The sequence below is a fragment of the Solanum verrucosum genome, unplaced genomic scaffold, assembly GCF_900185275.1.
Source record: "Solanum verrucosum unplaced genomic scaffold, falcon-dt-bn FXZP01000064.1, whole genome shotgun sequence".
Lineage (NCBI taxonomy): Eukaryota > Viridiplantae > Streptophyta > Magnoliopsida > Solanales > Solanaceae > Solanum > Solanum verrucosum.
In genome coordinates this window covers 3170938-3194738 of record NW_026020144.1, presented here as the reverse complement: position 1 = coordinate 3194738, position 23801 = coordinate 3170938, and the positions used below count along the sequence as shown (strand labels likewise).

Sequence of the window (23801 nt, the reverse complement as noted above, 5' to 3'; positions counted from 1 at the left end):
ACCACCAAAGGAGAGGTATTGCATTTTCCATGTTGCCAACCTCTTCTCAAACTTTCCAATAACCCCTGTCCAAATTTCAGTGGATTTATGCTGAGCACCCAAAGGAAGACCCAAATAAGTGGAAGGAAATGAGCCAATGTTGCAGCCCAGAATAAGATTAAGCCTTTTGCTGTTACTTCTACATACTTATCACCATGAGAACATGGATTTATATTGCTATGCACCTTCACTGAATGTTAATGAAAGAAAGCCTTAGCATCCTAATCTCATTTACTGAAATGGGGCTGGGTTTCCAAGATTTAGAATACAGAACATTGAGAGCCTTGGGGATGATTTTATTTATTGACGTTGAATGAGATTGCAATTATCTAGGGGTTTCATATATTTGTGATGAGGACGAGTTTACATTTTAAAAGAAGTTTGAAACTGCATGGTTGTTTGAATTATTCACATCAACAAAATACTAAGTTGTTGCGCTAAATTGCTAGCGCAATATGGCTTTTCGGCCTCCTGCTAGTCCCTTCATTCCCTGTCTTACATAGGCTTAAAAGAGCACCTATGGTGGATTAGTTATTTATTTTTAAAAAGGAAGCTTATTTGCCATAGGGATCAGACACTACTACCTCTGAGGTAGGAGTAAGATCCGCGTACACTCCCTCCCAAACCCTACTTTGTGTAAGTGGAACCTACATTGTGTATGTTTTTGTTGTCGCTGATTAGACACGAATCATACAATTAATAAAATTAAGGTTAGGTGGGAGATGTCATGTGTTGCTACCAAGAGTCATAAATAAGTTCCTGGCTCACCCCTTTCTCTAAAGGGGCTTACTAACGAGCGGAGTGCCTATGACCGTGGTAGCTGCAAGCGTCCTTGGCTTTCTCTATTGTCTTCTTTTACTTTGCCCTCCTCTTGCAATTGACACTTTCAGCTCTGCTACATCTTCTTGTTTGTTGCAATACCTTTAAAATATGATGTTCCTTCTTCTGAGGCGTACTTTATTTGAACAATCTTTTCCTTAACAAATTCTTTCTTTGACAAGATTGATCATTTTATATTATAACATGATGATGTTCATGTTGTTACCACAGGTTTTCTTCTTTTCAAGAATTAGGAGCCTACCAGATCGCTGCTAGTGGATCTCATATACTAGAGTTTACTGTGGGGAAAGGTTTTCTATTTCAGGAGTTGTCTCGGCTTTTTTCAAATAAATTGTCATGTTACAATCTCTAGCTCATCCCACATCCGGGGGTTTTCGCCATGCCAATATATTTTTCTTCATTTTTGCCTCAAGATTTCTGGATGTTCTTAATCTGCTTTGATAGAACCTTATTTAAAACTTCACTGTCTTGAAACTTTTGATTATATGAGAAGACCTGAATGATTAGTCTGTGTACTCAATTTCCAGCTATGAACTGCTTATCAGGGATTTGCATGCATCTGTCCAGATAGTGCACATGACATTCGAATCTTTGCCAGAGAAAAGCTTGATATTTAAGTGGATAAGGATAGAGAGACATGTAATCCATCGAGTTTCAAACCTTGCAACATTGGCATCATAGATTTTTTGGTTATCAAGAAGAAAAAAGGGAAGTCCTTTATATGTACTAACTACTAATATAAAACTGCAACAGATAACAGTATTCTCAAACAGCTACCCTGCAATTGCTTGATCCTTAAGATTATGAAATACAGACTAGTATAGTACAGGTTCTTCATCCCAACCAGTAGAATATTCTCTCAATTGATAAATGCAAGAAGAGGCTCTATACTATAAATGATGTACATCGAAAAAGAAAAAACGAAAAACATTATCCCTTCAAGTTATCTTTCAATCTCTTTGGCCTGCAAACAACTTTCCTGATTTGGAAGGAACAGCATTAGAGCCAGGTGCATTTATCAAACTTCCATTATGTGACATGTAGAAATGGTTGTAATTGATTCTGGTAACCAGATCTGCCAAATGTGGAAACTGTCCCACGTTGAGCTTGAAAGATAGAATCTGAAATTTTGCAAAATGATATTAAGAACCAATCAAGTCTGCGATATTGAAGTAGTTATAACATTCGGATTAGAATCAAAACAAGGGAGAAAAAAGAGCTTACCCTCACGAGGAAAGCTATGCAGTCATCAAACTGTTTCTCTATCCTATTGATTTCCATTTCACACCTTGCCTTGATAGCTGAAACTGCCCCTCCACTGCTAAGAGTCTGCTGTACTGAATAGAAATCGAGAGCTAATCCAAGAATACTGTTGATACGGCTAGCAATCAATGCCCACTGGGAAAAGGAAATTGTTTTCGGTTAACCTCTCATGGCTTGATTCTTCATTTCCATAATTTAGGAAGGGGGGAAAACAAATAAATAGTGCATCCATGTGAAAATACCAGTTTTTCTGGAACAGCAAAGCACTGCCTTTGAATAGACATCAAGTAAGCCTCGTGTATTTCGATGACTTCATCCAATGATCTTGCTGCAGCCAAACCTTCACAGAGTTCACCCCATGCACTGTGATACACCTACATGGTAGGAAACACTTCACAGTGTTAAAATGTAGCAACAATTGATTGCAAAGGCCAATCTACTACTGTATTTAATGTTATAACAGTCGAGTGCAGATATTGAACAGACAACTTTTTCCTATTTCTATGAGCTTGTGAAATCACGATTTATGTTAGAAATTGCATTTACCTTATAATAGGGGTCTAAGCCCCGCTAACAATACACAAAGTAGAAATGCAGTAACATATGTGATCGTAGTAATTATTTATGAAAACAGACAAGAATATAAAGGCAACCTATAAATTTCTTCTTTCCAGAAACAAAATCACCATGTTTCAATAATTTTCCATCAATACTGGTGCCCTATACACAAATTTCTTCACAAATCAAGTGGCAGGATTATTAAAAAGGCAGGATTCATGAGTCCAAAATGTATCCCAAATGTGGCAGAAATTCCACCAAAAAATTACTATCAAAGAGAGAATGAATACCCTGTCCATCACATAGTGGTGGAAGGCATCCACAAAATGTAGCAGTTTTTGTTCCAGTAACCAATGATGCTTGCGGTTAATAGATGCTGAACTTCTGTCCTGAAAGAAAAAGTTGCTATAATTAAGTAACTAGACTTGACATTTTAATAAGAGCAAGTAAATGAATTGGTTAGAAGCCATAAAGTACACCATTCTTGAAGAAAATGGACCTTGGGTTTAATTCAATCCCAAAAGGGTAGTTAATGAGGTGAGCATTGTCCAAGACCATATAAGTAGACAAACATCCCATCTTTTAATTAATGTCGAGCACTTTTAACACCCCCATACCTTGGGGGTAACTCAACTCCAAAAGCTAGTTCATGAGGTGAGGGTTGTCCAAGATCATACAAGCAGACAAATAGTGCATCCGTCAACCAATGTCGGATACTAAACATAATTGTTATTGAAATAGCTAGCAATTGTTATTTGGGATCCAAATTAACCAAAATAAGATAACATAGAGCAAACCTTCCACATCCACCTCCGAGCTTTATCAAGAACAAATTTTGCACGTCTGACCTTCAGTAAGAACCTCATAACCTAAAGAAGACGACAAACTACTTAGAAGAGCATTCAAATCGATTGCACCTTAAGGGTAACTACAGTAGTCCATTGGCTACCTGATTATACTTCTTTATTGCTTCTGTATTAGCAATAAGCTCAAGGGGCCAAGGAACCTGTTACATTTCAACATTATTACAATATGACGAGGTTGTAAGACACCAAAGATCAGACAGCCTAAAGCACCAGAAAACAAGTAGCATACCTTGTATGTAAACATGAGTGAATCCAGACCATCAATGCCAAAATTTTGCCCTCGACTCTTGCGAGGCGTCGAAGTTGGAAGAGGCATACCACGCTGGTCATCCTCAATAGTGGCATTATTTCTTGTTACAGATACAACTAATGAATCGGGGGTGCTTAATAGTGCGGCATCAGCAGAGTATCGGATTGATTCCTGAATTATAAACAAAGGTTAAGTAAAACATAGGATAGGAGCTTCCTCACTTGCAGACACAAAGAACTGAAATTAGAGAAGTCAGTAGCAGATAACAACTAGGACGAATAGGAGAGGGAAACACCTCCAACAATTGGATTCTACAGACGTCAAAGGCTGCAGTAGTTTTTGTTCAACCCCTGCTCATTAGTATAAAGCAAATGGTCTACGAAATCTTTTATCCTCCTTTTCAGCTATTATATAGAGGTCACTCAGTCCTACTCACACAGTTCTTCCTTTTTTCTATTTTGGAATAGTCAGCTCGCACAACATAGTTTTTTTTTTCCTGTTTAACACAAATAACATTCTTTCCTTTTCTTTTGTATGAGCAGTGCTGCTGTCTTCTTGTCTTGATATGTTGGAACATGCCTTTCTGGTGGAAAACAGGATGTTCGGTAAAGATAAACATGGCAAGGCTTTATTGCATTACTTAATTAATTGATGGGAAAAAGGACAAATATACCCCCGAACTATCGTAAATGGTATGTAGATACCCTCCGTCATACTTTTGGGACATTGGTGCCCCTGTCGTCCAAAAACTAGAGCAAATATACCCTTTATACTAACGGACATACACGTGTCATAATTTTATCCACCGACCCGACATTTATTAAATATCGGATCGACGGATAAGATTGTGCCACGTGTCCCTATTTGGTCTTCCGTTAGAGTGAAGGGCATATATGCTCTAGTTTTTGGACGGCAGGGGCACTAATGTCCCAAAAGTATGACGGAGGGTATCTACATACCATTTACGATAGTTCAAGGGTATATTTGTCCTTTTTCCCTTAATTGAAAGAAAACCACTTGCATAAATAATGATATGATGGGTATTACTCCCTAGGGATCTTCAGTGTTCCATATAATCTCCCTGTAAAGCAAAAATAGGTAATAAGGCCCCTAGCGATTTCAAAACAATGCGATTTAACACGCCGCAGCCTCCCAACTTATTTCATGGATGTTGCATGAATTTACCCTCTAAGAACCTCATTAAAGTATTAAAACCCTTCTGTTCCTATGTCTAAACTCCATCTACATTGAAATACTCATCCACCTATTGTTGCTTCTCCAGCCTAAAATAACAGAAGTAAAGGCTTTTTAGATAACTTAATCCATGTAAACTACCAAGTAGTCTCGTACAACTAAAAATTATCTTATTTCAAGGTAATGTAGTTAATTGAAATTTGTTTCAAAATATTGTCCACTATATTACAGCTTAGTCTATGTTAATTACCAAGTAGCTTAGTGACTAATTATCTAATGATGTTTCATTGATTGATTGATGTTTGTCTCAAAATATTGTCTAGTATATTTGATTATGCATGTAAAATGATATTACCACTTGATTTCACTTTGACAACATAAGAGAAGAATCTTCATAGAAAATTCTGCCAACAGATAGAAGGGAACTAATGAATCAAGGAAAAGGATTGAGTGGTCAGACCTGCAGTGTCGTATTTAATTCAAAATCATCATCCAAACTTTCTCCTTTGTCTAGTTTATTGAAGACCACTGTCAAGAAGTGCTGCAGCAGATCACCTGAAGAAAGCAATATAATAATCCTGTAAAGAATGCCAATGATGATTGACTACTAACAAGTAGCTTAACAAAAAGCAATGTGTACCTGAGCCTAACAAGTATATAGCACGCAGCACTTCCAGCTCTTCTAGCAGTCTCCACTCAGACAGTAATTTTGACAAAATATTTCTGCCAATACAATCAGCCTGCAGGATATAACAAGAGGCAATCGGACATATTAAGCCTCAACCATGTAAATATAAAAAGGTATTTCAGATGACTACATGCTACTACCTGTTTCTTTATGAAGACAATAAGGCATTCTTGAAGAATAACCGTAGGCAACGGAGTATTCCTTGGTTCGACCCTCCCAATCCAGTTTAAGGTCCTTGAAGGGAGTGTGCTATTTTCCTGGAAAGGAAATACCTCCGATACATGATCATCCTCCTGTTCCAGAAATCATGTTAATTTTTAAATTTTTAAAACAATGGAGTAACAGCTAAACTAAGACAAGTACTTGCCATAACCAGCCAGAAGAATTGATATGAACTATTTAAACTAAGTTCACTTAAGAAACATATGAAAAGCCTAATCTTGACAGAGCTGCACTTCCAACTGAAGGTCCTCAACAATTTAACGAATATGTTAAATTTCAAAAGCGAAACTTCTAGCCACTCAATAATACAGAAATGTCTGTTATAACCCATGTCCCATGCTTAACGCATGGATTGATATCCCAAATGAGGTTGTGCAGATTCCCAAGGGAAGAAGCAAGAGAGGGATGGTGGAAGATCGAGAGCTATGCAATTACATGCTGCACTCAGAAAACGCACTAAGTTGAAGTCTTGCATGGCGAGGATGATGCTGGAAATTCAAGAAAAGCTGTAATTTAAAGGTCATGGTGAATTTGATGGCATGCTAAGCACACACTTCAACCTCGACAATTAAATAATAAGCAGTAACAATCTGTTAGAAATGACTTTCTTTATGGAAGAAACTATAAAATTTTAATCAGTTAATTAGGGCAGTTGGTCTCAGAATAAGTTATCCACCCTTGCTGAAGAACACTACATCTAAATTTCTACCATAATAAAGTAGGAGTGTGAAAAAACAAAAAAACACTTGGCTGGACTAGAAAATTTTTGGACGGATTTACAATTTAGACTACATTATCACATCCATTGTTTTGAAAGTTGTTTTTACAGGTGTAAAGTACTACATATTTATATGATATGACCTGGTATAATATTAGGCTAAATAGCAAATCATAGATAAATGACCTCTTACCAGCGCCATAGGAAGTGGCGGTGAGTAATGCTAAGCATGTCAAAAACAAGTTAAACAATTTCTGCTTTTATAACTACTGAGGTTACAGGATATAAGTACCTGAAAAGGAGGAAGAAGAGTTGGAAAGGGGAACAACTCCTCCAGAAAAGTGACATCTTCCTTTAATCGATCACGTTCAGATTCACCAAACTGAAAACCGAAGGTATAGTTTGTACTTTTGGTTGCCACAAATGATCCAGCACTTCCATTGAATATTGCCTGCCTTAATCCCTCATCATTAAGAGGGGGAAGGAAAAACTCTCTAGATAAATTCAATGGACCCCAAGCATCCCTATTTGCATGAAGAAAATTTTGGCTAGTAGTTATAGCTGGATTTTCAGGACGGAATCCTAAGGATAGAATATCATTTCCATCAAAAGCTAGCTTATCTCCTTCTACAACAAAGCTATCCACTTCCTCTCCAAGAGCATGACATGAAATGTGATTAGCTTTTCCTTTCTGAGCCATGGTATCAACCAAGAACTTACACCATTCTTTATCTGAGCATGTCATCTCTTGGAAGCTCTCGTTATTTCTTTCTACTTTTTGCTTTCCAGTAAATGATTTAACTAATGGAACAATTTTCTTTTCCTTCAAAAAGTATTCAGATATGTGATCCCCATAGCCAATAAGAGCTGATAAGGTGACACAAAAGATCTCTGACAAGCTTAACCCAGCAATACGGCCACTGGCAGATACTGAGGATGTCATACGAGTATGTTGTACAAGCTGCAATGACTTTCCAGCAGAGATAATATCCCTGGCTATCTCTTTCATAAACAGAGGACACACATCTAAATCTCTCCCATTTGCCCCTTTTTCTTTGGCCAAACCAGACACATCATTAGGCTCTTTTCTACTCACGTCGTTTGTCCGCTTTATTGAAAGCAAAGAATCAGTGACACGACCAGTATCCAATTTTGCAGATCTCAGCAGATAGCTCTTCTCCCAAAACTCAGACTCCTCAACTGCAATTCGTTTGTTAGCATGAAAGAACATCTGCATAAAAAGCATACATGCATAAGATTGTCTTAGAGAATGTCAATGTCTAAACATAGGTGTTGCTGAACTGTTTTCTATAAGCATAACTATGAAAATCACTCGGTCAGTCTTGTAATATCCCTAAGTCACTCTTTTCCAGAGTTCCATCGTGTGACTCATAAGTTCAATGCCCGATAGTCCACACTTTTGAATATCTCGTTTTTTCTTATAAATTGGGGAATTAAAATACTCTTTCTCCACTAATGAGCATCCTACCACTTCTTAATATAGCATTAAATAGCTTGGTAGCCATCCTACTCCAACCTTACAAGACACTTCCATACCTCTATTCAGGGCAGGGCTAAGATAATCACAATCATATAAATAAAAAACTTGTTTAACAGTAAAATTTTATATCTCATCATTGATCAATAGGGTACGAGATTTTGCTACAAGAAAAAGAAGCTTATATTTGAGGTTTGGATATGAGGAACAAGTCTCTTATAAGTTGCAAGTTGCTATTATATGAACATCTTCAGCATTCCATTTGCTCTTATACATGTGTGCAGATAAAAAATGACAGGGCATCTACTATCACAAGCCATTACTGAGTTTCACAAGTTTAATGTAAATGTGTCCATTTTCTTTCTAATGATGTTGAAGCATGCAGATATAAACGTGCTCCTGGAAGCTGTTATTCTGATCTATGTTGAAAGCTATATGAAATCATTTCACTATTCCATTAACACGACTATTAATAGAAACTTACCTCCTCAAAGGGGTCGTCCAGAATTCCTTCATAAAGCCATGAATCAAGGCCCTCAATGTATGGCAAAAGAGTGCTGACAAATGCATGTAATATCATCCTGTAAGCATCCTCCTGAAATTATTTACTCCAGATAATAAATTATAAGATGAAGGACTCAGCAAATATGTCCAATAAAGGAAAGCAGTTTCAAACCTCGCCACCTTGCACAAGACAAACTTCAGTCAGCTTCTTATATAAATAATTAAGAATATGCACAGCAATAGCTGTGGCAGAGATAGGCGAATCAGTTTCATCATAAGCTTGTGGAATTGCCTCTTGCACTACTTGAAACAAAAACTCGGCTCCTGCACACAAACTAATATCGCATGATAAATCTTGTTAGGAACTTCTATTAAAAACCCCTAAGAAAGGACAGAAAAAAGAACTGTCAGCAAGACCAGTCAAACAAGTGAGCTGTTAAAATTCTTTTGGGTAAGGCATGCAAAAGGGGAGGGGAGCGCCATTGGACTCTCCCTTGGCATTTCAAAAGGAAACGGGGTTTCGTGAAAACATGTACTAGGAGTTTTCTCTTCAACTCCTAGTAGTTGTAACTACCCAAAGATGGAAAAAAATTCCTCTTGCCACCCTTTTGTTTATATGATATTTAGCTCATCATAACTACACCTCTATCACAACAAAAAACAACTACATATCCCCTTATCTTCGCTTAGTAACCAATTTAGCTGTATCATCCTTGGCTCAAATTCCATTTACTTCTATGACGAGTACACTACGTAATCTTCATTCTTCCAATCTTCTTTCCATAACTTCTTTCATTTGATAACCTCTTTTTCTTTATTCTTTTTTAAGACAAATCGCAAATGCCAGGGGTGTATTTAGACATTTTCACCCTTTTTCTTTTCATTATGCTTAATCACACTAGCATCACTGAACTACACCATGCTATATTTTTCGAAACTTTCATTTCACAAGGTAATTCATTTGTATTCTATTTACCAACCTTGATAAAGAACTTGACAATCCCAAGAGCGTTGGAGTAGTTAAACTACATGAGTCGACCACCTTCATCTCCTCTTTCAACGCACCATTTCGCAACCACTGCTCCATAAAAAGAAGAAAAAAGTTGTCTTCTTTCTATATCAATGCATACACATACAAACACCCAAAAGTGCAAACATGTTGAGCAACTTACTGTTAGCCAAGTGGAGATAGAGCAACAAAATGCCCTCAAAGTAGGTGGTGGAGGACGCACAGATTTCTTAACCTCCTGAATTCTACTTTCTACCATCTTTAAACATGTCGCCGCATAGGTAAACTGATTAAGAACATGATAAAGACTAGTATGCGAAAGATGGCTAACATATATCCCACTCCGAACACGAAATCGATGCCCTAATTCATCCCAATACAACATTGTACTCGAAAACCCTTGTAATATTTGCAGCACATTTCGCACCTAAAGACAAAAAATCACAAATGGGGGAAAAGGGGTAAATTAAAGATGAAAACTTTCAGCAAATTCGAATGAATCAACTAAAACTGAGTCGGCTATACGAATCCTCATAGCGTAATATGAAAAGGGTATGAAAAAATTGAACTTACTAAATCAAATTCGTTAGTTCGTAAGGAGGAAATTGGCTTCGCAAAGTGTAACCCGTCGGAATATGAAGTGTATAATTTTCCGATTAAACTCTGGGGAGCTTCCATTTTTCTGTTGTCTACAGTTGATAACACTACAATTTGTGAATGTTTTCATGGATCCATTTCAGTCTGAAGTTACAAATTGCTCCCATTATGCTGCAGGAAAATTCTGCCCCGCTTTCTGATTCAAAACAAAGGGTAAAATGAAAAGGAGGAGAATAGAAGGGGGAAAGTGTCTCAATTTTCCAAAATTTTAGTTTTTCTTTTTTTCCCTTCTTCTAATTGAGTGTGGTATCACTATTGGGCTCGACTAGATTTGAATTTGTCCTTGAAAATTTCAGTATCCCACATTGAGGGTAAAATACCTTGAGAAGGGTAATTTTATATAGAGTGTTATGGATGAAGAAGTATTTGTTACTCCATCACAACTCTCTCATTACAATTAGAGAAAATTTTCTTAACGACTAGGGGTTCTTGTTACAATTAGAGAGTTTTCTTAACGACTATGTATTGTTTGCTTGTTGATTATAGATGAGTTATTTATGTATTAAAACTAGCATAATTGTGTACATTGTTTGGTTGTAAAAATGAGGGAAAAAGATACTCATATTGAATTTAGCATAAATCATTTAATTGTGTACACTAAATCATGTTTTCAATCTAAAATACACTATTAACTCCAGAATCATCTTCAGTTCTTCATGAATATGTTACAAAGATATGTTTGCCTTCAAATACAAACATCAATACTACACAGAAGATGTGGATGCATACGGGAATTGAGATCTCTCCCACATATGGCAACATTTTGACTAATCATCCAACTGAAGTTCTCTGTATCTAATTCTCCTGATCTGTACATGAGTTTTCCCCCTCTCCATTCATTTATGATCTTATACAGAGGTTTGGAATTTCCTTTCCTATGATTCTATAAGGACTTCTGTTTTCAGGTCCCAGGCGAAAGCTACTAGGGACGCTTGATTGGCTGGCTGCACGTGAACTCGAGTTCAGCTCCATTGAAGAAATACAGGGAAAGACTTCAAGTGCAGAACGTGGAGAATGGTGAGAAGCTGCTCCATATTCACAGGTTTCAGGTTGAGTTTGCCGGCAAGTTTCACTGGAAGAGACACAGTTTAACTTGCATAAGATGGACGTGATAGTCAATGGCACAACACAAGATATAGTATCTAGCTGCAATTGTAGATACTAATACGCGAAAAAAATAATCTCACAGAATAAAGTGTTTGGTATATAACATGACAAACACAAGACAGTTATTACCTGCTACATGGTGATTTTGCATGCCTGCCAGATGTTCCTGGTAACAGTGGTTTTTGTTCCTTTTTATGGTTGATTGGGTTCTTAGGACTCAGGGTATCCTGAAATGTAATGAATTCAGAGTTTAAAATCATTTGGATTTTTTTTTTTTAGAGAATCTCACAAATAATACAGTGACGTTAACCCTTAATGTCACGTCAGTAGCAAGCTAGCAGCATGTACCACTCACATGGAATTTCTTCCCCGGAGAATCCTCTGGGCAACCAGCAACATTGATACTATGCTCAAGGGAACTAGTACTACGTAAAAAAGCATGTTCAAGTAGCATCATAGCTGATAGCCTATCTGCAGGTTTCCTCCGAAAGCAGCACTGAAGGAAATCTTTTCCTTCTGGAGATAATTTTTCTGGTATCGGTGGTGATTTGTTCAAGACACCGAACATTGCTTGCACCTAATAAAGCCAAAGCATGAACATTAAGACACTTACAGAAACCAATTCACGAAAGCCTGAAAAGTAAGAACATAGCTCTAGCTTTATTGAGATTAAGCCAATCAGTCAGCCTTGCTCGTATATTAACAAGCTATGATGCTATATTGACAACCTAAAAGCTCACAAATATATTTAAGCTTGTAATGCGATTACATTGTTCTCAAAATGAGATGCTTTAAACACTTACCCAACTAAGTTCTCCCCAAGGGGGCTGTCCAGTAAACATCTCAATAACAGTACAACCCAGGCTCCATATATCAACAGCTAAGGCAAGCTCTGGATTGGCATCTTTGCGCAACACAGCCTGCATTACCTGCATATAAAGTTAAGTCCAGACATAAGTGCAAGCCAATTAATAAAGGGGAAAGAAAACTGAAGCCAGGCAGAGGCAGTAGCCGCGAAATAGCTTAACAATGCCCACCTCTGGAGCCATCCAGTGAGGGCTCCCTTTCAGAGAAAGATCAGTTGCACAGCTTGAAAGCTGGGAAAAAGAGAAACGTTATAAATTACAGCGGTAAGATATGCATGAAAAATAATCAATGAAAGATCAAGCTCATTCATTTTCACCACAGATCAGGGTTTACAAGAAAAATACTAAATTAGAACGAACATAGAAAGTCGCATTTTCAGTTTGGCATTAGAGTTCTGAAAGCTTACATGTTTTGCTAACCCAAAATCTGCAAGCTTGACAACACCAGATGCATCTACAAGCAAATTTGCTCCCTTAATGTCCCTACTCAGAAAAAATCATTGAAACCAACCATTAGACTGAGCATCACTGTCAACGAAAAGTTTTAAAAAAAAAAAATGGTAAAAGAAAATAGTTTCTTCCTTGCTTATAACAAGGAATTGCAACACAGACGCTTTAGTGTTCCGTTAATGAATCTTTAAATCAAGTGACATATACCACATCGATGTAACCCAGTATCTACCTGTGTATTGTCTTAGTGCTATGCAAGTAAGCCAACCCTGATACAATATGCCTAGTAAAGTTTCGAACTATTGACTCTGTCATAGCTCCGCAATGTTCCCGAACATACTTATTAATTGAACCGGGGTGCACATATTCCAAATATATGCAAAAGCGGTCTTCCATCTGAACAACAACAACAACATTTATCTTTCAATATTCTAAAGAAATACCTGAACATGGCAAGAGAAAGATAAATGTTCTTACTATTTCACTGCCATAATATTGAACAATATTTTGGTGCTTTAACTGCTGGAGAACTCTTATTTCCTACAACAGAAGTAAGGAAGAAACTGAATCGATTTAGAATAGCATAAACAAGTGAAAAACATGTCATAGTCTTTGCAATCCATCACAAACTATGTATAAGCAAGTAGAATAAAAAACTCCACAATATGAAGCCCTCAAACTTTTTTCCCAAGTCAGTTACCAACATTCCGAAAATATTTTCTCAATGATGCAAAACGTGAAGGAGGCTTATGAAGTCAAAGAATATGATCAATAAAATTAGCTCCATGGATACGATATTGATTTTTGCATCTTCGGGCACATGATAGTTAGCTCAAAGTTGGACATAACCTTAAGTTGACTAATTTGCTAATGCAAGTTAGACAACCAGGACATATTATATAACATGCTTAGTAAGTACTTGTTTTAAAGTTCACTTCACTTAACAAAGATTTAGCCTTTAAATATGTTTTCTCTCACCGTGTATCTCATACAATTGCAGTTTATATACAAATTTTGATTATGTAGCCTAAGAAGACATGAGGATGTCACCTGTTCTAACTGCTTTATACATTCAGCAGATTTAGGATCATCAGGAGTAAGATCAACCTCTTTCATTGCACATAAAGCACCGGTTTCACTGTAAAAGGAAGAAAAACAAAAGAAGCAAATGTTACATTCCTACCGAGTTACTTACTAAGCAAGCTCTATCCCTTACCAGTTAGTAGCTTCATATACACTTCCAAATGTACCACGACCTAAAAGCTTCCCCTTTAGCCATTGACCCTTTGCTGGTGATACACATGGTTTATCCATATTGCTGTGTATGGTACATGATTCTGGTTGTCGTGGAACTCCTGGTGGAAGGGGTAGTGGATGCACATTGTTGTTGTTAGCTTCATTCCAACCTAGAGAACTTTCCGGAAGAGATTTATGATGTGAATGCACAGCACCACTTCTGCTGTTCCTGATTCTGTTAGCTGAACTTGGTAAAATTGGGCTACTCAGTGGAGAATGATCAGCGCTATTTATAACCCTTGTGGGTGAAAGTTGGAAAGAGTAAGCCTCTGAAGGTGATGATGAGGCCTGATGCAAGGGATGATGAAAAAGGTCCTGTGTACTAAACCTTTTTGGGCTTCGGACGGGGCTTGTAAAACCACTACTCGGGGCACTTCTAACAGGAACATTCAACCTGAATTCAACGCCCTCAGCATTCAGATCCTGAGCGAACCCCCTACGCCGATAAGTTGGAGTAGATGATCTTGGATGCTGAGAACTTTTCACCTCAGCTGGAGTTCGACCAAAAGTTTCCCTGCAACTCGCAACAGGTTAACATTTCCGCGTTCGGTTTTTGTTCTTACAAAATCATCATAGCTAATCGAACATTTTCCCCCAAAAACAAAGTAGCACACTACAAATCATCATTTGAAACAACTACAAACCACATGCTCTTTCACAATTCCAAACCTACCTTTATGGTGAACCTTATAAAGGTTACTGCAGTTAATCCACAACCCAAAAAAGGAAAAAATAGTTCTTTTATGGTAATGACCTATAAAGTGTTACTGCAATCAATCCACCCCAAAAACTACTTCAAATTCGAACCAACTACCTACTACTACTAAATCCCTTTACATACAGAGTAACCTATGGCGAAAAGCTTTCATCATCAAACCGAAAATAACTACCCCTCAATCCCAAACCAGTACGAATCGGCTAAACAATACTTCACTCAGAAAGGTAGCATTTTTTTACTTAAAGCGTAAAACATACATGTAAGAAAAAACTCAAAAGTTTGATAAACATACCCAGCATGTCAATTTGTTTGACTGGTTATGACTTGACACGAAGTTTAACAAAGTAAAAACCGCTTTTGAATCTCGTGGTCTTAAACTAAATACATAAAATATATCAAAATATCATTTAATCTCTTAAATATGTAAGGTGGAAAGTTACAATCAAAGGGTTGCCAAAAATGGAAAGACTCATTCATTTCGAAACAGACTAAAACGAAAAGTAGGACTAAAATTTGAAATTGAGTATAAATTCTGAACAATGGGTTCAATTTTCAAGACTAACCTGGCAAGAGGAGGACTTAAAAGCTCCCTGTCAACTCTACCCGGCAAATTAGAGTCAACCGAGTTCTGTTTAGGCAGAGAATTGAGCTCAGGGAGCGGCAACGGCAGTGGCACAGCAGAGGAGTTAGAACAGTGACGGAGGTGGTGGTGAGACGACCTAGAACCCGACCCGAAATCAGCGTAAGAATCAGGAGAACCCGGCAAAGACTTTGAACGTTCATCAATAATCAGTGCCTGAATATTAGGTCTCCGCAAACCAATATCCTCATCACTAACATGTCTCAACTTCCTCTGCCTAGTAAGCTTCCTTCCGCCGCCGTAAATCCGCCGGGTATTCGGTGAATAGGCCGGAGAAGAAGTAGTACTAGCAGTAGTAGAAGAAGAAGAAGAGTGTTGAGAACTTGAAGATAGTGAAAATGCTTTCCATAAAGACGGCATTTTTCATGGCAAACAAATACAGAGAGAAAAAAAAAAATGAGACTACCCAGAAATGAGGAATGGGATTTTAATGAAGCAATGCATTGAAAGAGAACTTTTTTGTCAATGTTTGAATGTTTCTTAAGTGAAAAAGAAGGATGGTTATAATTTGTTGTTACAAGTCAGAAACACGATTTCTTGTATTTCTGTAAAGTCAAAATTACCTGTAGTAATCGTTTCAATTTATGATATAATTGAACTTAAAATTTATAATTTAAAATAAGTTATTTATATTATGTGTATGTAAATTATTTTAAAAGAGAAATATTGAAAATACTTTGAACTTGGTGTAAAATATTAGTTCCATTCTCAAACTAATAACAATCTTAAAAATGCTCTTTACTTGACTAATAAACTTAGATATACCCTGATCTGCCACATGACATAGCACGTGATTTCAAACTCTTGTAGGAGTATCAGACCTTCAGTTAAAAAAATTGTGAAAAGTATTGAAAACATCTCTAAATTTGGCGAGAATTTAAAAGTGTATTTCTCTTATGTTGCAAGATCGGGGGCGTATTTAAGTTCAATTAGTCAAGTAAAAAGGGTATATCTAATTAAACTTAGATATACCCTGATCTGCTATATGACATAACAAGTTATCTCAAATTTTCGTAGAAATATGACACTCTTAAAAAAAATTGAGAGAAGTGTTGAAAACACCCTAAATTTGGTGAGAATTTAGGGATGTATTTCATCATATTGTAAGATCATAGTGTATTTAAGTACAATTGCCAAGTAAAAAACTATTTTATAAGATTGTCAATAATTTAAAAATGAAACTAATAAATTTATAAAAATATTTTTAATACTTATCTCTTATTTTATCGGGAATAAAGGGATAGTAAATATTTTGTGAGTATAGGTGTGTAAGTATATGAAAGGATTTTCCATGGTATTACGAGGTCAAGGTTGACCCTTGACAAAAGAAAAAACGAGGAGCGTGTTAATTAAAATTGAGAAACTCTAAAAGTACGCTGAAAAAAACATGTTGGTGTTTGCTTTGCTCCCTGGGAACAGCCCTATTCTTTCGTATTTATATTAGAGCTTTGATTAAATTTAATGAAAAAATTTAAACTTTAACTAGGAAATTGAAAATATGAAAAAAACAAAACAAAAAAAAACTAAATAAACTCATATATATATAGAGAGAGAGAGCGCTTTTTATATAGAGCTTTGATTAAATTTAATGAAAAAATTTAAATTTTAACTAGGAAATTGAAAATATGAAAAAAATAAAGAATACAAAAAAAACTAAATAAACTCAATATATATATATTTATATATATATATAAAAGATCATTTTAAATATACAGTATAATTTTCTGTCGGAAAAAGTTGATAAACCCCCTTGCTCCTACTTAGTTTTGCCCTAAATTAAATTTAAGAAGTTGTTTGGTCATGAGAACTATTGACTTTTTTTGGAGTAAGTTTAAGTTAGTGTTTAGTTATAATATTTTTAAATCCAATTTGGAGTTTAGATTCTAAACTTGGAAAAGTTTCAAACTCCAGCACTTACAACAACAACAACAATCCATCATGCATGTGTGATCCCACAAATAGGGATTGAAAAAGATAGACGGTTTTTAATAGATCATTAGCTTAAAATGATTATTTTTTACTTCTATTTGTGTAAATTCTTAACGAAGTGCTCTCTTTCCTTTTTTTTTTCCGAAAAGTATAATCAAATACAATTTCATTGATATTGACAAGTGAATTAGTGCATTAAAAAAACATTAATTGGAACGCGTTATTTATATTTATTATATAGTGTAGAATAGAAAGAAATGAAAGCTGAGAGTCACTGCCACTTTGACACTTCAACACTCCTTGCTAGCCCTGCCGCTGCCGACCCAGTCAACTCACGTTCCATTTTTGTGATAAGTGATAACAATTGACACGTATATTATTTGTCTCAATTTATATTTCGTATTTTCATGTTCAAATTATATGAATTTTGATTGAGATATATTATTTTTTTAGTATATGAACATGAAAAAAAATTTCAACCTATATACTTTTATTTTGTTTTCAGTTAAATTAGTATGTCTAATCGTATAGTTTTTCCTATACGTAGTGACATTGAAGCCATATTTGTTGGGTGAGAGGAACCAATGACAAAATTAAAGAAAATTAAGAACGATTTTCAATTTTATAATTTTAAATATAATAATACATACTATAAATTAACACAAAAGGAAATAATTGTTGATCTGGAATGAATAGTAAGAAACATATTATACGAGGTAAAATACATGGATATTAAGGAAAATATTACATTGTTTGACATCAATTTCTTTTTACATAGATATTGTGTTGTGAACCAAATTGACCCCGTAAGAGCCTACGGGCTATTAGAGAGTTTTATTTGGGATTCAGACTCATTTACATCTTGTTAAAAAGGATTAGGAGTTAGAAGAACGGTTCTGAAAATTATGTCAAAGCTTCTCTCATTTCCATTTCGGTTTTAGTATCTCATCCCCTTCTGATTACCTTTTTACTCTGTATTATCTCCTTAGCTAATGTTGCTATTACCTTTGTTGCTCAGATTCTAAGTTATAACTCTTATTCAGTGATCTTATAATATATATTAGTACTTGTGTTGGAAATATGATTTATTTCACATTGTGCGAGTTTTTTTTTATATAATCAAATCAAGTTGTCTATAAGAACACAATAATACAACAAAGTCGATATACTAATTTTAAAGATATAGCAATGACGTGCTATAATAAGGGGTAGAGTTGATTTTTTAGGTCATTAACAATTACTTATTATTTTTTATTTTTACATGTAAAATATCTAAAAAGCTATTTTTTTCTTTAGTTCAAGTCGTAGTGACTTACGGATCTTAAGTCCTCTAGTAATGTGAAATATTATTTGGAATATATATACTTTGAAATATGTGTAACAACCAAATACTATTTTTGATCCTCTCTTCTTCTTTTCTTTATGTTCATACTCCATCAAAATTCAATATTTCATACCTTGTGAATCATGACTAACAAAGGATGTTTTTTGTGGGGAAAAAAAAAGAGAAGAAGAAAAGATTCTCTTATTTATTTGGAATGCCATAAATTTTCCTAAAAAGTATATTAGAGTATATTACAAGTGTAACTTGTGAACTTGTAATTGGTGAAACATATGATGTTTTGACCATTGAGGAAAAAATGACAAAAAAAAAAGCTCTTATGTTTGCACTTTGCGCATAGGTTAAATAGTTCTTTAAAAAAATTAAAATATGAAGTAAGCTATACAATTAGCTAAAAAACAACAGTAGTAATTAGCAACTATAATCATGTTTAGCTATACTCTATTTTAATTAGCATACTGACTAAGAATTTGAAACATATAAGAGATCATGCATATTTGATGTAAGTAAGTTGAACTAGTCAAATTAGATTGATCATTGAAATTCTTTTATATTGTCAATATAAAAAAAGTTTTAAGTTCTAATTTTTTTTCACCAATTATTAAAGGACTCATATTTAATTTTTGACCTCTTAAGAAAAGTTGTGAAAGTGTGTACATTTAGCCAGGAGTTTCTTCTTCATTGGTTTTAGTTAAAGAAACGTGAAGAATACCATTATTTGTTTCATTGAGTTTGTTTGTATAAAAGATAAAAGTGATTTATTAATTTTTAAAGGTTTGAATTAATCTAACATCTGATGACTAGCTTTAATCGGCTAAATATCAAATTTGAAGTTATCTAGTGTTGATTTGTGCAAATAATCCATTATTTTGGGTGTCAGAAAAGGTCAAGTTGGGCAAAACTAGCTTGATAAAAAAAGGAAACTTATGTAAATCTTACTAATGTAGGAGTTAATTACTAGATACACTCTAGTTTGTAATATTACATATCATATCAAATTTTAGTACGTCCAGCTACTAGATAGACACGAATCACACTAAATACACTCTCCTATCCGGTGTGATTCACATGTATCTAGGATACATAACAAATTTCGCTCGCCTCTCTCTCTAGTAGCAATAATACATGTATCTAAGTGTATCTTCTTTAATAAATGGTAGAAAACTCTTAATTAGTGGTAAGATGCGTAATATATTGAAAGTATAGATAATAATAATATAAAGTGAAGTATGTCTAATTATGTAGTTTTTCCATGAAAAAACCAATCCGAATTAGAAGGTAGAAACCTGGGTTGGGTTGGGTTGGGTTGGGTTGGGTTGGAGATGTTAAGAGAGTTGGGCCGGACTCAATTTTTGGCCCGCGAGATCAGCAGTGGTGCCGATCCATCGGGGCACCGACCCGATTGATTAGCTTTTCCTTTTTAGTTAGTTAATTAAACATGTGATTAATTAGCGATTGTAAGAGACAAAACACCCGCCGAAAAAAAATAAGCTGCCACATTTCCATGGCAGCAGCCGCCCGTTCCTCCGCCGTATTCAAACGGGCAGCTTCAACCGCCGCCCAAGTTCTCCGACACCAGAACTTCTCCTCAGCGGCGGCGGCAGCGGATATTCACCGGCCGGGGGATTTCTACTGCGACGATAGTGAAGGCGAAGAAAGTGCAGTGTATCAGCATACCCTCAAATTCCAACGCCCGTCAACCATAAAACAACACCAGCTTCTCCATAACTCCGTCAGTCTCATAGGAAAAATTGATTACCCATTCAAAAGAGTTAACACTAAAAACGGCTCTTTTGGGGTTCATACTTTACTCAGTGTCTCCGGTTCTTCTCAATCCCGTTCGTCTTTTAAGTGAGACTCTAATTTAACTACTATTTGCAAATTAATTACTATAACTATTAATCGAGTGATCGTCTGAGAAATTTTAACACTCTGCAGAGTTATGTTGAAGATGTGGGATGAAATGGCGGAAGTGTCAATGGAGCATTTGAAATCGAATGACTTGGTATACGTTTGGGGTCATTTGGGATCATACATCAAGACTGATGAGAATGGTAAACATAAGATGAGATACCAGGTTTGTAACCAGAAAAATGGTGAAAATTGGATAAAAATTTCAGCTTTGATATAGGTTAACAGCGTTGATACAAATTTGTCTAGTATTTGTTATAGGTTAACTATGATGTAGGGAATCTTAGTAGCTCAGTTGTTTGTTTATCTAAACTTTCGCCTTGTTGTTGAGGGTTCGATTCCCTACCTTGTATTTTGTCCACAACATGCAATGATTGTTGTTAACGTGGCTGATTTTTCGTAAGGGCCTATGGGCTAGAATTGGTGAAGGAGACGGATTCAGTTGGTATTATTGGGCCAAGTAAAATGTTGGAGAGTTTTATTTGGGATCCAGGCCTAAATAGCAATTGGTTAAAAAGGATTGTGTTAGAAAGAAGAGTTCTATGCCTATTATGTTGAAGCTTTGGCTCAGTCTGTTATCCCCTCATCTCCCTTCTATGTTCTAATATCTCATCTCCTTTTGGTTACCTTTTTCCATGTTATGCTCATTAGTATTGTTCAATATTACCTCATTGCTCCAATTCTCAGTTGTAATTTGGATTCGGTAGATATAGTATACGTTAGTGTTGTGTTGAGAAATTTGGATTGTTAGTAATGGCCTGGGCATGTTGGTTATCCAGCAAGCGTAGGACTGCCCATTGTGTTATGATCTAGGACTATGACAACTTTCAGTTATTTGTGAAAAAGCTCGACTGAATTGCAATAAGGAGGACAAGAGTATAGGAAGTACTTGGATACAAAGTTGCAAGTACCTTTCTTTTGTTTAACGAACTAAGTGACCTTTTTGGTTGGGACACCGAGGCGAGGATAAAATGATACAGAAAAGTGCACATAGTCTATTTACTCCTCATGAGATTATCATTATCTGCCTTTTGGCTTATTAGTGTTTTAGATTTCTGTAAGAATTCATCTTCAGATGCAATTCTCTTTCAAACTCGATCTATTTTGCTATTTAGTAGCATTGTGACATTCTATGATAACGAGAGTGATGGTATTATTGCAGCATAGCCAACTCATTAAGAGAAACCCAGTTGTCTTCTTATAACGTTCCATTTATTCTCTTTGACATAGCACACAATTTTATCTTTCAGAGAAGTGATTAATTAGAATTGCATCTGCCATTTGGTGTTTAGATTTCCTATATGAGTTGCCTTTTTTTTCCGGGTGGGTGGGGGGATATGATCAGCTTTGAATATCTCTTAAAAGACAATGGCTAATAGAGGAAGTTGTGACATAAGTGCACCTATTCTTTAACAGTTAAATTTTCTCCTGGATCTTCAAAGAACAAAAAGGATGGAAACAAGAAATACCCTCAAGAAAACATGATCCCGCATTAGATGTGTTTTTGTAAATTTGAGATCCTGTGCTGAACAAAATGCTTTTTCTTTTTCCATATTTTTATGTAGCTTGTGCTGCACAAAAATGTTTTCATTTCATGTTTTCATGTACTGATTCTTTTGTGAAGGTAGATGTGAAGGAAATAAATTTCGTGACTCCAGATGTTCAAGCCTTAGCAACCCCAGAATTTCAGAAGAAAGAATCAAGAGGTACATGTGGCCTTTCCTAGCATTTTTTATTAGTTATGATGTTCATAGATTGTAACCAATTGGCAGACATTTTCTATATCGGAGTGCAATGGGCCTAAATAGAGCATTGTACATGCAGCATGTCTGAATAATTGAAAAGTAGCAGACAGTAGGAGGATAACTTCTAAATTTCTAAAACGAAGCTTCAGAAGTAATATAAATCAAATATTAACTTTTGACACATTCACTATAGCCTAATTTTAAAATCTAAAAGTATGATTTTACTTAGTATAGGAAAATACACCTTATTGTGAGATACTCGTTGTCACTTCCACCTTTCAATTCTTCGAGTTAAAATGGATGGGGTGGGAATTTCTGTCCTGACAACAGAAAGAATAAACAACTAAAGAGACTTTATAAAATGCTCACATAATCCAGGTTTTGGTGATCCTGTTTTTTATAGTTCTCTTGCCCCCTATGACCATTACATTTGGTTGATTATTGGAACTAATGGGATATTGAGACATGAACTGAATTATGAACTTGCTCGGAAAATCCTCCAACAATTTGCTGCTTTGGATGATGTTTTGAATCATTTGACACTTTTTTTAGCACTAAACCAAAATGCTTGGTTGCCCAGTAATCCAATCAATCAAGCTTTAGAGTGATTGATGGTGCAGGACTGTGCATGTTGGGTATTGAAATTTGTTGATCCTACATATATATGCTTCTTCGAACTCGTTAACTCATTTCTGGCTTTCTCAGGTGAAGATGAATTGGAGAACTACAGGAACCGGATCCAATTGTGGCAAATTTTCTTAGCTAGCCCTTTTGAATGGATGGACTTCAGGAAGAGTAAAATCAATCCTAAATACCCAGACTTTAAGAACAGAGATACTGGTGAAGTTCTCTGGCTCAGGACAGATGATCCACCATGGATAAAAAGACAGTTGGATATCCTAGATTCAAGATTTTCTTACGAAAGTTTCTAAGAACAATTAAGCTCCATCAAAGACATGTCCTTTTGAAGGGCCCAGAGCAATGTTGAAACCTGGTCGAAGAGAAGTTCCATGGGTCTTCACAAACATCAAAGGTACTGTTGGCTATGTGCATACTTCGTATAATACAACTTGCTTTGGTAAATAGAACAGGATCTATCCCCATTATAAATGAGAAGAAAGCCACTGTTTGTTTATGTCACAAGTTATGTAATCTTAGCAGTAGTACTAGTTGTTTAGTGCTGCTTCTTGAAAAATATGTCTTGTACATAAGCTTCTTGTAATACTTGTATTATGAAATTTCTTGACCGTTTCCATGTTACCAACGTATGCTGGTTCGTTCTCATGAACACTATGCTTATCGAGTTCATATCGACGATCAGTTCCTTCGTCATTATTTTACGTGGGAGCTTATAGTTAAGTTAATAAAAATAAGGGCAAATACGAGACAAAGTATTTCTTGTATGCCTAGTAATACATGGCAAATTTAAGCATTTCCCTATTTATATATGGGATATTTTGAGGTATAGATATTTTTTATTTAGTCTTCCAG

General features: G+C 35.7%; 3 protein-coding genes across 4 annotated transcripts; 1 reads left to right on the top strand and 2 right to left on the bottom strand.

Moving 5' to 3' along the window:
• Positions 1-1816: 1816 nt before the first annotated feature.
• LOC125827627 (uncharacterized) lies at positions 1817-10490 on the bottom strand. The gene is made up of 16 exons (XM_049506934.1): positions 10223-10490; positions 9813-10076; positions 9621-9718; positions 8813-8975; positions 8621-8731; positions 6931-7869; positions 5839-5991; positions 5651-5750; positions 5471-5565; positions 3796-3987; positions 3650-3706; positions 3498-3569; positions 2991-3089; positions 2385-2516; positions 2104-2277; positions 1817-2000 (listed from the first exon to the last, which is right to left on the bottom strand). The coding sequence occupies exons 1-16, from the start codon at positions 10325-10327 to the stop codon at positions 1830-1832; spliced, it is 2925 nt and encodes a 974-aa protein (XP_049362891.1). The 5' UTR covers positions 10328-10490; the 3' UTR covers positions 1817-1829.
• A 421-nt stretch (positions 10491-10911) lies between these two features.
• Positions 10912-15791, bottom strand: LOC125827764 (mitogen-activated protein kinase kinase kinase 5-like). 2 transcript variants are annotated; one of them, XM_049507090.1, is made up of 11 exons: positions 15307-15791; positions 13946-14539; positions 13780-13867; positions 13207-13269; positions 12962-13125; positions 12687-12762; positions 12451-12510; positions 12217-12342; positions 11769-11990; positions 11543-11640; positions 10912-11378 (listed from the first exon to the last, which is right to left on the bottom strand). In XM_049507090.1, the coding sequence occupies exons 1-11, from the start codon at positions 15741-15743 to the stop codon at positions 11147-11149; spliced, it is 2160 nt and encodes a 719-aa protein (XP_049363047.1). In that variant the 5' UTR covers positions 15744-15791; the 3' UTR covers positions 10912-11146. The 2 variants fall into 2 exon arrangements, 1 of the variants encoding a protein (XP_049363047.1); XR_007443012.1 differs by having other exon boundaries at positions 11337-11378; positions 11762-11990; positions 15307-15777.
• Positions 15792-20120: 4329 nt separating this feature from the next.
• LOC125827580 (protein OSB1, mitochondrial-like) lies at positions 20121-23573 on the top strand. Its single transcript, XM_049506880.1, has 4 exons — positions 20121-20505; positions 20593-20731; positions 22190-22271; positions 23016-23573. The coding sequence occupies exons 1-4, from the start codon at positions 20159-20161 to the stop codon at positions 23240-23242; spliced, it is 795 nt and encodes a 264-aa protein (XP_049362837.1). The 5' UTR covers positions 20121-20158; the 3' UTR covers positions 23243-23573.
• Positions 23574-23801: the final 228 nt, after the last annotated feature.